The following is a 16912-nucleotide window of genomic DNA, read 5'->3' as shown; positions in this document are numbered from 1 at the left end:
CGAATACCTATCTGTTGTAATGTAAAGAGGTTGATTTCTTTGTTCTGTCTAAGTTTTCTAAGAATTGTGTCAAGTTTATTTTTGAGTTTTGTAATGTTGTGGTTGCTGTCATTTGTATATGTTAAGGGGAAGTCTTGCCTGACCAATTTGATTGGATACTATGATGCAGTCACAAAAGAACTGGATGCAGGGAATAACTTTGATATTATATACTTGGATCTTAGAAAGGCTTTTGATACTGTTGCACATGGAAGACTGCTGCACAAATTGGAGCAGTGTGGCATTGGAGGCAAGTTGCTGCTATGGATAAAGGGGTGGTTGAGGGGGAGAAGACAGAGAGTGGTAATCAATGGACACTGCTCATCGTGGACTAATGTTATTAGTGGAGTCCCTCAGGGTTCAGTATTGGGGCCTTTATTGTTTTCTGTATTTATAAATGATATTGATGATGGTATATCAGGCTTAATGTCCAAGTTTGCAGACGATACGAAGGTTGGCAGGGTTGTCAAGGACACTACTGACACTATGCTGCTGCAACAGGATTTGGAAAGGTTGAGCAGATGGGCTTCGAGGTGGCAAATGAAGTTTAACATTGACAAATGTAAAGTACTACATATGGGAAACAGCAACCCCAGAGCAACGTATCAACTCTGTGGTACTACACTGACAGTGGTAGAGAATGAAAGGGACCTGGGGGTGGTGGTGCAGGCAGATATGAAGTTCTCTGAGCAGTGCAGACGAGCTGCAAGAGTAGCTCATGGTGTATTGTCAATGATATATAGGAATTTTTCTAGCAGGGATAAGGAGGTGATTATTCCCTTGTATAAGGCAATGGTCAGGCCACACCTAGAGTACTGTATACAGGCCTGGAGGCCTCATTTCAGGAAGGATGTAGAGCTGCTGGAACGAGTACAGAGAAGGGCAACTAGATTGGTGAATGGGACAAAGGGGTTCTCTTACGAAGAAAGGCTTAAGTTTTGCAAATTACAGTGTCTGGAAACTAGGCACCAGCGGGGTGATCTGATAGAGGTGTACAAAGCCTTGAATGGTTTGAGCATGCTCAATGCTGATGGGATTCTTCCTCTAGCTCAGAAAAATCACCTGAGAGGGCATAAATTCAAATTGAGGAAAGACAGATGTAGGATAGATGTGCGGAAATTTGCCTTTAGCCAGCGGGTGGTTGGTGGGTGGAACAGACTTCCATCCCTTGTCGTGGAAGTTGATAGCCTAAATAAGTTTAAGGCTCAGCTGGACAGGTATTTCGAACGAACAGAGGGGTGAAGTGGAAGTGGTTATTTTTATTTATTTATGTTACTTTTTTTTTTTTTTTTTTTTTTGGCTGATGCTGCATAAGCTTGCTTTCTTGCATCAAATGCCTCTACTAATGCTAATGCTAATGCTAATGTATCTTGGTCGGCTAAAATTAATTCCATTTTTTTCTGTGTAGGTGTTCTTGTCCAGGATAATGATCGTGTCTCCTTTGTCAGCTTTTTTACAAAGACTAAGCAAAACCCCAAATATCATCAAAAAATGTAAAATCAAATTTTACAACCTTTCCCTCCTGAAATTAAATTATACACACGCTACACCAATGATATCCTAATAATAGGCAACAGATCAACCATAGACAATCTCTTTTTAAAATTCAATACAATACATGACAGGCTAAACCTTACCCTTGAAATCGGAATGAACAACCAGATTAATTTTCTTAATCTTACTATTTATACAACAGGCACAAATTTAAACACAAAGATTTTTAGGAAAAACACGCACACCGGTAAATATCTACATTTCACTTCACATCATCCCCTTAGCACCAAAAAAGCCGTCCTACACAACCAAATCTACAACGCTATCAAATTCAGCTCCTCACAAAACGATCTACACAATGAACTTCAATACCTTACTGATAAATTCATAGCCAGGAGCTACCCCCCTCAACTCATCCAACATACAATATCCACCGTTAAAAACAGTATTAATAACCCCACCAGACACAGTAACAAGACAAACACTCGCACAGTTCTCTCTTATCATAGTGAACTCGCAGCACAATTCCGGCGTATATTCAAAGATACCGACATCTCCCCCACTTTCTCTACTTACAATAAACTAGGTTCTCTATTTAATTCTTATAAAGATACACACAAATATTCCACCAACGATCTCAACAATATAATATATCTCATAAAATGCCAACCAAACTGCGACACCTGTTACATCGGCAGTACTACCACCAAATTCGGTTCCTCCACAACTTCCAATACCCGCACATACTACCATTTCAACAGTTTCAGGACAGGTCAATCCTGCACTGTGTTAACAATCCACGCTCAAACCCACAACCACACTCCCCCTTGTCGACTCTGCCATTACCATTATTAAACTTAGATCGAGCTACAGAATTCTTCAGTATGAAGCCCTCACCATTGAATGGTACTGACACTAATTCCGATCTCAATATTATTAATGCTAAACTTCCCTTCAACCTCTCACTGGCTTGGAACCTCTCTCGGCTAAAGTTCCCACGTGTCAAAAAGAGCATCACGAGAGTATAGATAAACTTTAAATACAACATGTGCTCACTTCTCTCCCATTTGCCAACTGATGACGTTCTATTCAACGAAAGTCCCTCGTAATGACTATTGGCATCACCGGTCTTTTTTTTCACTTGCATCCTTTAACCTCTTTATGACAACCAAGGATTGGAGATCTGCACTTCTACTTCCTTGCACTCATTTTAAAATCTGTTTAAAATATTTTCACCCCATTCTCCGCCTTAGTTCTTTTTAATGCACCATCCAACTAAATTTAACCACCATCTACCAATAAATTTATTGCAGATTTATACAGGGTGAGTACCGTTTTTTAAGCACTTGATATTCATTTTTAGTCAGATTTATCAAGGTATTATAAGATTACTATAATTTCATTATCAGAAAACAATTGTTCATTAATTTAAGTAAAGCTATCAGTATGGCAAACAGTTCAACAGTATATATACTGCATTCTACTGGGAGAGACTGAGAAACAGATACACACAGTTGGAATATTGCATTAAGTATGCAGAATGTAACTGTCTGATATGTTGTTTTGAGATATTTTTCAATTGCATGAGATCCATGTTACTGTCAGGTAAGCCGATTTCCCAGGGTGGATGGGATATGAAATCATCTTGGAGAATTCTGTTTATATTCTATTCCACAAGTAACTCTTTTAGTTGAACAGTGGCTGGTTTGCAAATCTTTAGTTAGTTTCTATATAATTCACAATTTGGATTATGTAGGAATTTCCACGTTAGATGATCAGGCAGGCAGGCTTTGAATTTTTTCAGCATAATTCAGCAGAAGAACTTGTCTGCAAAGACTAAGAGGAGGTTCATGGGTTTCACTGTATAAACTTTCTACTATGATGTTTGAAAGGCTCCTGTAACAATGCGCAATGCACCTCTGATGGATAGGATTTGGCTACTTTAATATACTTTTTCTGGCAGAGTTATAGATGGGGGCTGAATAGTCTAACCTTGATCTTATCATGGTCCAGTATATGTGAAGCAGTGAAAAGCGGTCTGCATCCCATTTCAAGGAAGATATTTCCCTCAAAATATTTAACTTATTTAAACAGACATTATGCAGCTATTTTATGTGTTTACAGAAATTTAGTTTATCATCCATGACTATGTTTAAATGGAATAGTTACAAATTTGTAATTCAGGATCAGGATGCATCCTGTGTTTTCTACAGAAGTGTATTGCTGCTGTCTTCTGTACTGAGATCCAATATTCATTATAGGTGATCCATGTCTCTATTTTATTTATAGAACCCTTGCAACTATCTCTCTATGGTGTGCATATTTGTGTGAGTGGCATGAAATAGTGAGTTCATCTGCATATAAATATGTTTCAATAGTGTTGTGAATACCTTGTGTGATGAGGTTAATTTTGATTGCAAACAGGGTTGTACTAAGGACAGAGCTTTAGGGAACTCCATTTTGAACATATTTTGACATAAAATGGTTAAACCGGACTTGGAAGGTTCTTTTGCTTAAGAAATTGCGTATGAATTTTGGTAAATGGCCTCACATTCCTATTCTATGTAAGTCGTGCAAGATACCATATCTCCAGATTGTATCAAAAGCTTTCTCAATATTAAGACATATCATAACCATGAATTGCTAATTTCTGAGAAATGTGTTGTGTATATTTGCTTCCACCTTGGTCATGATGTCCAAAGTTGATCTATTCTTGCAAAAACCATACTGACTAGGACTAAGAAGCTTATGTATCTCAGGAAACCATGTTAGATGATTTTTTATCATTCTAAGATTTTTCCAAGAAAACTGGTGTGATAGTGATTTGGATTTGTGTGATCTTTGCCAGGTTTCCATAAGGCTAATACAATTAAGTGTCACCAACAGTTAGGATAGGTATCTTCAATGTAGATTCTGTTACAGAGAAGTAAAAGAACACAAGGAATTCTCACCAAGGTTCTTTATCAGTAGATAATGAATCCCATCAGGGCTTGCTGCATTCTGTCTTGTTTTGGCTAAGGCTTTCTGTGACTCTATAAAAGTGAAAGGCTGATTGTATGATATCTGTTGAGTTGTGTGAAAATTAAGTTTATATCTTTCGATCAGTGTTTTATGTTTTTGGAAGACTGGGTCATAAAATGGTGACAGTTTTGCAAAGGTGTTGCCTAGTGCATTTTCTATTTCTTCTGAATAGGTTATGTTGTCCTTTCTAATTCATTATGGGACAGTTGTTGTTGGATATTTGTCCAATTTTATTCCAGATTACTAGAGTAACCTGGAATAAAAGTATTGATGCTTCTATAGTGATCTTACTGACAAAAGACATCCAGGATTCTTTCTGGCATTTCTGCCTGATATAATGGGCTTTAGCTTTTGCCTTCTTGTAGGTAGAATTTTTCTAATCATGGTCTGTGCTTGTTAATAGGAGAGAATGTTATTAACAGATGGGATACACTTAAATAGAAGGGGAATATTTGATGATGCTATTAAGGCAGGGTTAGGTGGGTTGGAAACTGTTTGCTAGGGGGGAAGGGGGTACACAAACTACTAGACACTGCAAGATTGTTAACAACCTACTGTAGAATACTAGCAGCCTCAAGCAGAGATGAAAGTTGTTCTTACACTGCTTCTCTTGGGACATGCAATAGTCTATAAAACAGGGTACCAGGAAGCCCTGCTGGGAGTCCTCATGCACAAACAACTACATAGGCTGTGTTAGGGTTAATAAGAGCAAAAACAGGCATATATATATATATACTTGTTTGTACACCAATGCTAGGTGTAAAGTAAACAAACTCAATGAATTTGAAGCATTGGTTATGTCATCAAATCTGGACATTGTAGGAACAGTAGAAACATTAGCATTAGTAGAGGTATACGATGCAAGAAAGCAAGCTTATGCAGCATCAGCAAAAAAAAAACCCCTCCCATTTCATCCCTCCATTCGTTCCAAATGCCTGTCCAGCTCAGCCTTAAATTTATTTAGGCTACTAGCTTCCCCAACAAAAGATGGAAGCCTGTTCCACCAATCAACTATCCGCTGGCTAAAGGCAAATTTCTGCACATCTATTCTACAACTATCTTTCCTCAATTTTAAACTGTGCCCCCTCAGGTTCTTAGTCTGAGCAAGACAAAGAATCCCATCAGCATTCAGCTTGCTCAACCCATTCAAGGCCTTATACAACTCAATCAGATCACCTCGCAGGTGCCTACTCTCCAGGCGCTGCAGATGGCCAGTTAGTTGTATGACAGCCAGTGGAATGCTGTTAGTTTGGGGTGGCATATCCACTGGGAAAACAAAAACAAGAGGAACAAATTATAGGCTAAATTACAAACAACCATACAGGCAGAGTGGGCCAGTAAATCAGAATGGCTTACGACAGGAGATTTAAACTTTCAAGATATTGAATGGAATCTGTGGGTTGGTCACTCAGTAGCAGAACTTTTTTGGATTTATTGGATGACTATTTTCATGTTAGAGACTCTTCAGCAGTGACTCTTCGTGTATTAAGAATCTCCAAATAAAGGAATCACTGGGTGGCAGTGACAATAATATATTTTTGTCGGATTTATTTAAAAATATAACTACTGTCAAGGATTAAGGGAAGGGACTTTGCTTTCATAAAAGTGATTACAATGGTCTTAGACAGTGCTTAAATTTTTTTCAGTGGAATCAATTGATAATGTTACTAACTGGAAATTCTGAATAGAAAGCATTCATTCAGAGAAGTAATCATAAAAGACACTAAGCTTTTTATACCCACTTAGAGATATGGAACAGACATTATGCAGCTATTTTATGTGTTTAAGGAAATTTAGTTTATCATCCATGACTATGTTTAAATGGAATAGTTACCAGTTTGTAATTCAGGATCAGGATGCATCCTGTGTTTTCTATAGAAGTGTATTGCTGCTGTCTTCTGTACTAAGATTCAATATCCATTTTATACTGATTATGCATGCACCAACAATCTGAGGCTTCGTTAAGGGCTAAAGGAGCTGCTACTCGTGTCAGTATACTCAATAAATGGGCCAATCAGTCTAGATATTTGATATTTTCACTACATTCCATTACTCTTGTTATGAATAAGATGTAGCTGGTTAATAAAAGAAAAACAAATTTCTGATAAAAAAAACTGATAATAATACATTTAAACTATCTGTTCATGTGGTCTTCTTAAAATATATTTAACAGCTGCTTTTAGTCAACATACAATATGTTAGAAGGAAATATACTTACTTTACACATCAATTCAGGATCACCAACAATAATAAGTAGAGACTGAGCTCTAGTCACAGCTACATTAAAGCGTTTAGGGTTACTCAAAAACCCCAGATTGTGAATATAATCAAAACTGATGTAATCTGAACATGACCTTACCTAAAAAGAACAGTAAATCTGTTTAAAATTTTATTTGAAATATAAAATAATTACATGTATATGATACACTCAAACACTGAATGTATCTCATTCAAAAAACAAACAAAAAAAGAAATCTCAAGAAAAAAAAAAAAAAAAAAAAAAAACCTTTGAAAATGCACAAAATAAATCACTAAAGAATCTCAAACAATTCCTCTGCAAAGTGGGTTCTTTAAAATTATTTATTGTGTATAAAGTATTAGAATAGTTAATTTCTTGATTGATGAAATTTTTGTAAGACATAAAAATACAGGCATTATTACGGAAAGAAAACACTCACCTATTTAGTGGATATTCTGTATTTATTACTATCAATGCTGATACAAAAAGACAGATTTGTAATCACTAATGAAGCTCAAAAAGCAAAAATAATTATCAATGTACTTCTGTAAAAGTATCACAGAATTATAAACAAATATACACAAAATAAACAGATGTGTAGACAAAAACAACATAAAAGCAAAGGTTTGGCTAATGCAAATGCTGGTTAACTTCCTCGGTTATCACAGTAAGCTAACTGAAGAACATTACTCACTTCACTCTTCAGACCACCTATAATTAAAAAAACACATTTTCACATCATTAATGTATAGGAATGAGTCCAAGGATACTGTCATTCTTAGAGCTAAAGGCGTGTTGAAAAATGAAGAGAGTAATTACAAACCTGTTACTTCTAACGTGGTTAGCAAAGGGTGTGGTTAGATGTAGGTGAACATATGGAATAACGTGAATGCAATTTATTGAATAGCAATATAAAATATTTATATATAACATTTTAATATAAACATTTCATGCTTTTCCTGTACAGTTTAATAAAATATTTATGAAGTATACAGTATTTTCACATGCAACTTAAGACTACTTCTGTAGCATGTGGAAATTAAAACATATTTAATATTACATATTACTGTTTTAGACAGATAATATATACACTATATGGGAGTCCAAAACCTGATAGAACTGATATTCGGGTGACATTCAAGTAAATGGACCCAATTTTGGCTAAGTCCAGATGATCTGTGACAGCCAAATGCTCTGCTTGCACCTTCATGACTGTTAGTAATCTCAGGTATAACCTCCATGCACATGCACACTGTTGGTGACACCCAGGTGTGAACCAACGTATGCAGGGGTCGAGGTGTGGTGCCCACACCACATGGAGGAATTCTGCCCCTCTGTGTTACAGGCAATACTGGGTGGTAGATGACTCTCATCAACCGATGAAATCCACCACTTTGCTTATTGGAGGCTTGAAGTTGTGGAACCCATGTTTAGTCTCGAGAGCTAAGTTCCGGTCAACCGTTCCCATCTTTTCCATCATGCAATATGACTAATGACTTTTGAGATTATGATGAACATCATGGTGAGATCCAACCTTCCTTACATTTCGAGGGTACAGCTCTAAAACGGTATTCACAGGCTGGCGGCTAGTTAGTACACCGGACCGAACCTATTGGTAACTCTTTAGGAGGCTTCTGGATCAGCTAGTGTATAATCTTGCTACCTCTACTCTGCCAGACAGTGATTGGAGGGAGTACGAGTAGTGTGTATGTGGGGGGGGCATTGTCGAGGCCACGTTATGTCAAGGATCTGGGTATATTCTTACCATGTGTACGCCATATCCAAAAATTCCATTACTTCATACAGCATGTTTCCCCCTCCCCACTTTTTCTTACTAATGAACACACCATGAATTGTCAAACTAATAGAATAAACTTATCTGCAAAAAGATCTAAACCTCCCAAACACTTCCTAGTTCATTTCACAAATATACGTGGTCTCAATTCTAATCTCAGCAATGTCCATTTCCACTTGCAGTCTGCCAAACCCCATGTACTTTTTCTGACAGAATCTCAGTTATCGGGTGATTCAAACACTGCTCATCTCAGTTGCCCAAATTATTCGCTGTATGATTCCTTTCGCCGCAAAGGTGGTACCTGTGCATATGTCCGTTCCGATATTCCCTGTCAGAGACTTGGTAATTTGGAATAATTCTGTCAAATTCATTTGTTGTCTCTACCGTTCCCCCAACTCCACTAATCACTTGGAGCTCTTTGACTTCCTCTCTTTGCAACTTGACTTTCTCCAGTCCAACTTTCCTAACAGTGAGGTAATTTTCCTTGGTAATTTTAATGTTCACAACTCCAGCTGGCTTCCGTTTTCTAGTCACACCGACCCAGCTGATCGAGATACTCAGGCTTTTGCAATTACTAATGACTTTTTACAGATTGTTCATTTACCTACAAGAATACTGGAGAATTCTAACCATGCAGCCAACATGCTTGATCTTTTTTTCACAAACAACCCTTCTAAGTACACGGTCGAAGTGAGTAGTCCTTTAGGCACCTCAAATCACAACTTGATGATTGTCTCTTCTTCAATGCCTTTATCTCATGGCTATTCCCAACCTCATATTGTTTGGCATTACAAGAATGCAAAATGGGATGACCTGCGAGATTTCTTTTCTTCTTTTCTTTGGTCGGATTACTGTTTCAAAACTTCTGATGTCAACGTTTGCTCAGATCGTGTTGGTCAAATTATTCTTGCAGGAAAGGAATCCTTTATCCCACACTCCACTTTAAAATCTCGTCCTTTATCTAAACCTTGGTTTTCCAATAAATGTGCTAAGGCTGTTCAAGAGAAGAATGTTGCATATCGTAATTGGCTTGTTTCCAAATCTTCAGTTTCATTTTCTGCCTACACCAAAGCTCGCAACAATTGTAAAGCAGTTATTAATCAGTCCAAACTAGATTTTGAACAGGCTAAGAGTAGAAAACTTGCTTCTTGCCTTAATGGTAGCCGAGCATTCTGGTCTCTTGCCAAAGCTATTGGCCGCAACTTTTGCCCATCTCTACTGTCACCTCTGTCAAAACCAATTGGTTCTGTTGTCACTTCAGCCAAGGATAAAGCTGACCTACCAGCATCCCATTTTTCTTCCAACTCCTGTATTAATGATCTTGGAAAACACCTCCCACCATTTGCAACATGCTCCATTCAATGCCTCCTGTGGTCTTCCTTCAAAAGGATGTCAGAAGGATTTTGACAAATCTTGATGCTAAGAAAGCTCCAGGTCCTGATGGTATTTCTACACTTGTTCTCAAAACCTGTGCTTCTGAACTTACTCCTGTTCTTTGCTGCCTTTGTTCACTTTCTTATTCCAAAGGCGTTTTTATTTCTGCTTGGAAATTTGCTCACATCCAGCCAGTTCCTAAAAAGGGTGACAAATCCCACCCATCCAATTATCATCCCATTGCAATTACTTCTACTCTTTCTAAAGTAATGGAGAAATCAATTAACTGCCAACTCTTAAACTACCTAGAAACCTTCCGTTCTGGGAAAGACAAGCATTTGCTCTTGACATCTTGAAAGCTTTTGATTGTGTGTGGCATAAAGGTCTCCTAAAAAAAAAAAAAAGCTTCCATATCATGGTTTGCCAACTGTTTTTTGTAATTGGTTATCCAGTTTTCTCTCTGATCGCTCACCGAGGGTGATGGTAGATGGCTCTCTGTCTTCTAACTTTTCCACTAATGCTGGTGTCCCACAAGGTTCAGTTCTTTTCCCCAATCTTTTCCTCTTGTATATTAATGACCTTTTTCCATTGACTGGAAATCCTATCCATAGTTTTGCCGATGATAGCACATTGCATTTCACTTTCTATTTTGAGAAACCTTGCCCTGCTCAATCAGCTTCAACTTCTCGAATATTCACTACCAATTCCTTAAATTCCAATCTCCAGGTAATTCTCCAGTGGGGCAAAGACAACTTAGTTGATTTCAATCCTTCTAAAACTCAGTCTTGTCTTATATCTCGTAAAACGGATTCTTCTGCTCCTATGCTTATCTTAGGTGACACTCCGATTTCTACGCAAAAAGATATATCTCTTTTGGAGATTACCCTAACTTCTAATCTCTCTTGGCACAAACACATTACAAATATTGCTTCCTCTGTTCTAAAAAAATTGGTTTTCTCTTTCGCTCTCAGCATTACTTTTCTTCCAAACAGCTGTTCACTCTGTACAAATTGCAAATCCGCCCTACCATGGAATATTGTTTCCTCATCTGGGGTGGTGCCCCCAAAACCTCTCTCAGGCTTCTAGATTCCATTCAGAAGAGGCCAGTTAGGTTAATTAATGACTCCCCTCTAACAGAATCTCTCCACTCGCTGTCTCATAGACGTACTCTCATAGACATAGACTGCATGCCTCTTCTACAGATACTTCCATGGGCACTGTTATTCTGAATTGGCTTCTATAATTCCCGCTCTCTCTTTTAAAACAGTCCGAACATGTGCCGCCACCAGCCAACATCCATTTACTGTCCAACTTCAAAATCACAGAACCAACTTTTCATCTTCCTCGTTTATTAATTCAACTGCCATTTTCTGGAACAACCTTCCTTCATATAAAGCATTTAGGGAGTAAGCCTCAAGCTATGGAAAAGTCTAGACTATGTATAAGTATAGTGCGAAAGCATCAATAATACATAGCCAAATTTGAATGAACAGAATATTAGCAAAGCGGCATCGTTTTAAGTTAGATCTCATATTGTGAATACTTTCACAACGAGTTGCCATGATATTGCACTACTTCAAATAAGTAACGCTTCACCTAAGGAGAAGACTAATGTTACTTATTCTCAGATGGATGCTTTCGCACTATACTATTGATGCACTATACTATATTATTGATGCTTTCGCACTATACTTATACATAGTCTAGACTTTTCCATAGCTTGAGGCTTACGCCCTAAATGCTTTATAGTCTAAATACATCATACACCATCAGGCATCTCTCATATTGTGGAGTTATACTTCATAACTGTTTTGCCATCATTGCATCACTCGGGTACCTACCCACCCACCAAAGAAGGGCCAAATAGCGCTGAAACGGTGCCGTCTGGGTGGTGGTATCCATCTGAGAATAAGTAACATTAGTCTTCTCCTCAGGTGAAGCGTTACTTATTCGAAGTAGTGCAATATCATGGCAACTCGTTGTGAAGGTATTCACAATATGAGATATAACTTAAAACGATGCCGCTTTGCTAATATTCTGTTCATTCAGATTTGGCTATGTATTATTGATGCTTTCGCACTATACTTATACATAGCCTTCCTTCATATGTATTTCCTGAAAATTACAGTCTACAGAAGTTCAAGTCTAATGTCAACAAATATCTTCTTTCGTCTTCTCAACCTCCAACCCAAGCACGGTACTAAGTACTATAGGTTCTAATACCTCTCGTGTTTGGGGTTTTCATAAAAAAAAAAAAACTATGTGATTATTAGGACCATGGAGCTCTGGGCTATATGCAATAATCTATGTAAATATATGTGATCAGATGGTGTGTGTGTGTGACGCAGAAAAGCACTATAAAGCAATGTGATCTGACTAGTGCCCATCGTCCAGCACCAGGGAATGGTCAGATTACTAAAGAGTTTGTCAGTGCATGTCAGTATCTGCTAGCTGACACAACATGACAAAAACATAAGCTGATGAAGTGAGATGAGATGGTCAATGTCTGTAGACATTGAGCACCTCAGTGATGATCAAGTGTAATTGTTGCCAAGTGATGAAACAATTAACCTATGTACTTGATGTGAATACATCACAAGGCAGAAGTATCCACACACCATAAGAAGAAACATAAAGGAGTTGGACCTTCAGAGAAGCTACTGATCTTAGACACCAACTGGGAAATATGACCACACTTTAGCCATAAATGTAAAGGTTAAAATCAGGACTGGAGGAAAGTCATGTGGCCCAACAAATCCTAATTTATACCTTTAAGACACACTAGAAGACTGTACACAGAGAAGAAACTGCACAAGGCAATGGAAAGCTGCTGTTGTGTACCAACAGTACAGGCTGCTGGAGGATATGGTGCATATAAGTTTTTGCAGATGGTGTGTCTTGTTTCCCAGATTCCCCAGAACACAGCAAATGCCAGTGCATATCTAAACATTGTAGATCAGGTATATCTAGGGTTACCACCTACAAATTTAATTAATCTCAAAGATTTACTTAAATTAAAGAATTCCCTCTCCCTGGGGAGGGGGGGAGAGAAATAGACCTAAGTGATAATTCCAAAGCAAAACTAGGCCACATCTTGAATGATGCATACACACTTGGGAAACCTTTATTTTAAGAAAGATGTGGACCTGTTGGGAAAAGGTCCAGAAAAGAGTATTGAATGGTTAAGAGCATAAAGGAGTATTCTTGTGTGTGTGTGTGTGTGTGTGTGTGTGTGTGTGTGTGTGTGTGTGTGTGTGTGTGTGTGTGTGTGTGTGAGAGAGAGAGAGAGAGAGAGAGAGAGAGAGAGAGAGAGAGAGAGAGAGACTTAAGGTCTGTAATTACAGTGTTCAGAAACCAGCCATTTATGGAGTGACATGAGGCATTAAAAGGGTAGCGTGAACTAAATGGCAAGGACATTTTTATTCTTATTCACATGATATACATAAGGGGTAGGGGATCAAATATTTTAACCGAGACAGGATAAATGTTAAATTTTCCTTTAGTCAAAGAGTAACAGTCGTGAAATGAACTCAAACCTATTCTTTGAAGGTTGGAAGTTTTTCTGAATTTAAAGAGGGATGAAAAAAAACAGGTAAATGAAGCAAGAGAAAGAATGTTTTTTTTTTTTCTTCTTTTTTTTGGTGACAGTATCACTTGCTTCTTTACATAATTTTCTCAATATTAAAAATCTCTAACTCTGCGAGATCAACCATTAACACAGCATGTTGAGTTAGTTGGTCTCAAACTGAGGATTTTTTCTACCTGCACACAAGCTGCCACACCAGAGAACTCAAATATTATAAACTGCACCACTGCCAAACCAGATTGCTATATTGACAGTGAGTTTGGAAATGCAATATAGACATAATCTTTGGAGTACAAAAAGTAAAAAGAAACAAAATTAATTCACTTCAGAGTATTCAATATAACAGAAATTCAAAAAATTCCATTTATCAAAACTATACACATCGTTTTGACAAATAGACAAAGAGCAAACAATGCTATTTTATTATCTGGCATACATCGGAAATATTAATACTCTTCTGATGTAAAAACTTACTGTAGAAATTATAATTGCTGGCCTTTCTTGCCCTTGAAACTCTTCTACAGAACCAACTTTGCAGGAAGGAAGGTCAAAACTTTTAATGAGTAACCTGATTTTTTCCACCTGCAGGTTTAAAAATCATACATAAGGCTAAATTCATAAAAATTTTAACAAAAACAAATTTAGTAAAGAAGTGGGGTACTATTTCATTGTGACTAGTTTGAAAAAAAAAAAAAAAAAAAATATATAATAATGCAGGATATGGTGCAGATACTCTACATTATGTTTTTCTGTCTTGACTGTTTGGAAAAACACCTTTGTTCCTCCAGTAACAGAGCTTGAGCTTATTCTCTTTAGAAATGAGTCAATTTAAGTTGAAATCCATTAATCAATATCAGTTACTTTATATAAGTTACTCTGTTGTTCAACTAAAAACTTGAAGGCAGTTTTGTGACCAGGTTCAGAACTATTTGGCTCCCTCATCAGACAATATTAGTTAGCAACTTTGTGTTCAGCGATGAATAAACATATCAAATCTTAATGAGCAACCAATCATTGTGTGGAAGAAAAATTTCTTACTGAAAATATACACACTGGCCAAAAAATATACATGCCTTTATTCAGTATCAAATCTTTTGTTTTCAAATGATTCAGTATCAAAGCCTTTGTTTCTAATAACAACAAGTGTGCAGTGTGACATGGATTCTATAAGATGTTTTAGTGCGTTTTGGTCCAATTGTAACCATTCTTTCAGCAAAATATTGCATAGCTGTGACAAAGTTGAAGGAATAGGACTTTTTTGCTAATTAGCTCCTCCAGCATATTCCCCACATTCTCAATAGGTCTGAGATCAGGTGAATGTGGGGACCAGAAAGATTGTGGAAATTTGTGTCATGTTCTCTGAACCATTATTGCCCAATTCTGGCACAATGCACTGTTGCATCATCATCCACAAAGTGGTCATCACCTTCAGGATAAATGTGTAACACTGCAGGGTGCAGTAGGTCTGAATGACATTTGACTTTCCACCAGTATCAATGGAACCCAGTCTATGTCAAGGGGGGGAGGGGGAGGAAACCCATACCATCATACCACCTCCAGTTGCTTGGGTTGTCTTAACAAGGCAAGCAGAGTCCATCGCTTCGTGAGGTACTCAGCACATTCTCTGCCTACCATCAGTGCAAAAAAAACATATCGTGATTTGTCGGACCATATGACTTTCTTCCATTGTTTCACTGTCCAATCATGATGTTCTTGGCACCACTGTGAACAGATTATTCTGTTTTTCTCTGAAACAATTGGCTTTCAAATAGGCAGGCTACTGCCAATACCAAAATCCCTTGGCATTTTCTGCCGTGAAGGGAATTTGCTACTTACCAATGTATACCTATATTTTAAATTTGGTAGGAGAAATAAAGATTTATTTTTCTTCAATTCTCTGTGCATGGTACGGGTTAAAATAGGGCAGTTCTAGGCTTCGTTGAATTCAGATTTATTTGCTACATATCCTCGTGTTCTATTTTACCGTACAGGTCCTCCTTAGAGTACGACAGTTTTGTTCTTGAAAATATTATTTTCTGCCATTTACACCTTTGAGATGTGGAAGAACCGCTTGCTTTCCAATCATTAAAAACCTTTGAGATGAATGTTTTTGAGAAAACAGTTTTCTTTTGTTTCTTGAATCATGGCTCCTAAATGCTAAATGTGCACCCATGATAAGACCTTTTTCAAAGTCTGATAGATCATACATTTTCTCCATTCTGGCTTCTGATTACTGAGTTGAACAGCCTGTACAGCTTTTACACTCAACAAGGAAGCATGCCATCACACCACCTCACAGTTTTCTTTGCATTTCTTCTGTCTGTGACCGTCTTAATGCAAAGGTTTTTATTTTCTTTTGGCCAGTGTGCAAGTAGAAGAAATATACAGCTTGGATCAGCCCAATGTAGGTATTGAAACAATTTCTGCAAACAACTGAAACAATTTTAATTAAAAAATTTAATGTAAATTTTGAAAAATGATTTTCAAAATTTATGTCAAATTTTTAATTTTTTAATTGTTTTCAATTTATTTTAATCATTTTGCATTAATGTTATATTCGTTTTAATTTCTGGAGAGTAGCATACGGAAGTGTTCTACGTATCATATTGAGGTAAATTTCTCTTATTCTTCTACAAATATTGAAATCAACATAGAACATATTGAGTTTACACTATATAATAAATAAATAAATGCTATATAAATTTTAAAGAGCATAAGACCAAGCTCTGTCACTGGAGAGATGAAAGTGTCCCCAGGAAGTCAAGACAGAAAAACACAATGCAGAGTGGCATTATTTTCTGAGACTAATTTTTGAATATCTACCTTGAAATAGTACTCTGCTTCTTTACTAAATTCCTGAATTGGGCAAATGATGCCTAGTGATGAGTGTTATATTATACACATAATGAAATTTACAATTTCAATCAGAAGTTTCTCTCTGCATACTTCTTGGCTGCTTGTTTAGGTTCAAATATAATTTCCTTCACTTTTATAACCTTTTTTTTTTTTTTTTAATAACAAGGCTTTAAATTTTGTAATACCCTAACCCTCTTTTAAATAATTTCTAATATTTATAATTACCTGAGTGAAATGTTGCAATTCCCTAGTAATAGAAATAAGAAATTTTTGGTGTCTTTTGTTCTTAATGATTCAAATGACTATTTAGAAACCTGCACTGTGTCTTTCAGCATATGCTGGATCTAATCAGCCTTTTAAGTTTTCCTGTATTTAGCTTTCACTGTAAAAGTCACTAGCCATCCAACACAATGTGGCACAATTGTTATTTTGCTGTTACTAGGTCTAGAATTACACCGATGAGCCAAAACATTATGACCAGCGAGTCGTTATGCAAATTGAAGCAACT

At 37.0% G+C, this 16912-nt stretch overlaps 1 protein-coding gene across 1 annotated transcript in view; it reads right to left on the bottom strand.

The window, feature by feature from the left end:
- The window catches only part of LOC150090395 (RNA helicase Mov10l1-like), a 230447-nt gene that overhangs the window by 20165 nt on the left and 193370 nt on the right, over positions 1–16912 (bottom strand). Inside the window, exons 21-22 of the mRNA XM_090390298.1 lie at positions 14023–14130; positions 6773–6913 (exon numbers count right to left, since the gene is read on the bottom strand). Coding sequence (XP_090246424.1) covers positions 6773–6913; positions 14023–14130 — 249 coding nt within the window. The remainder of the gene's footprint in view (positions 1–6772; positions 6914–14022; positions 14131–16912) is intronic.

This window comes from Mastigoproctus giganteus, chromosome 2 (assembly GCF_048544385.1).
Source record: "Mastigoproctus giganteus isolate SK-2022 chromosome 2, ASM4854438v1, whole genome shotgun sequence".
Classification (NCBI taxonomy): Eukaryota; Metazoa; Arthropoda; class Arachnida; order Uropygi; family Thelyphonidae; genus Mastigoproctus; species Mastigoproctus giganteus.
Note: the sequence above shows the minus strand (reverse complement) of the source record. Positions and strands in the feature narration are given on the sequence as shown.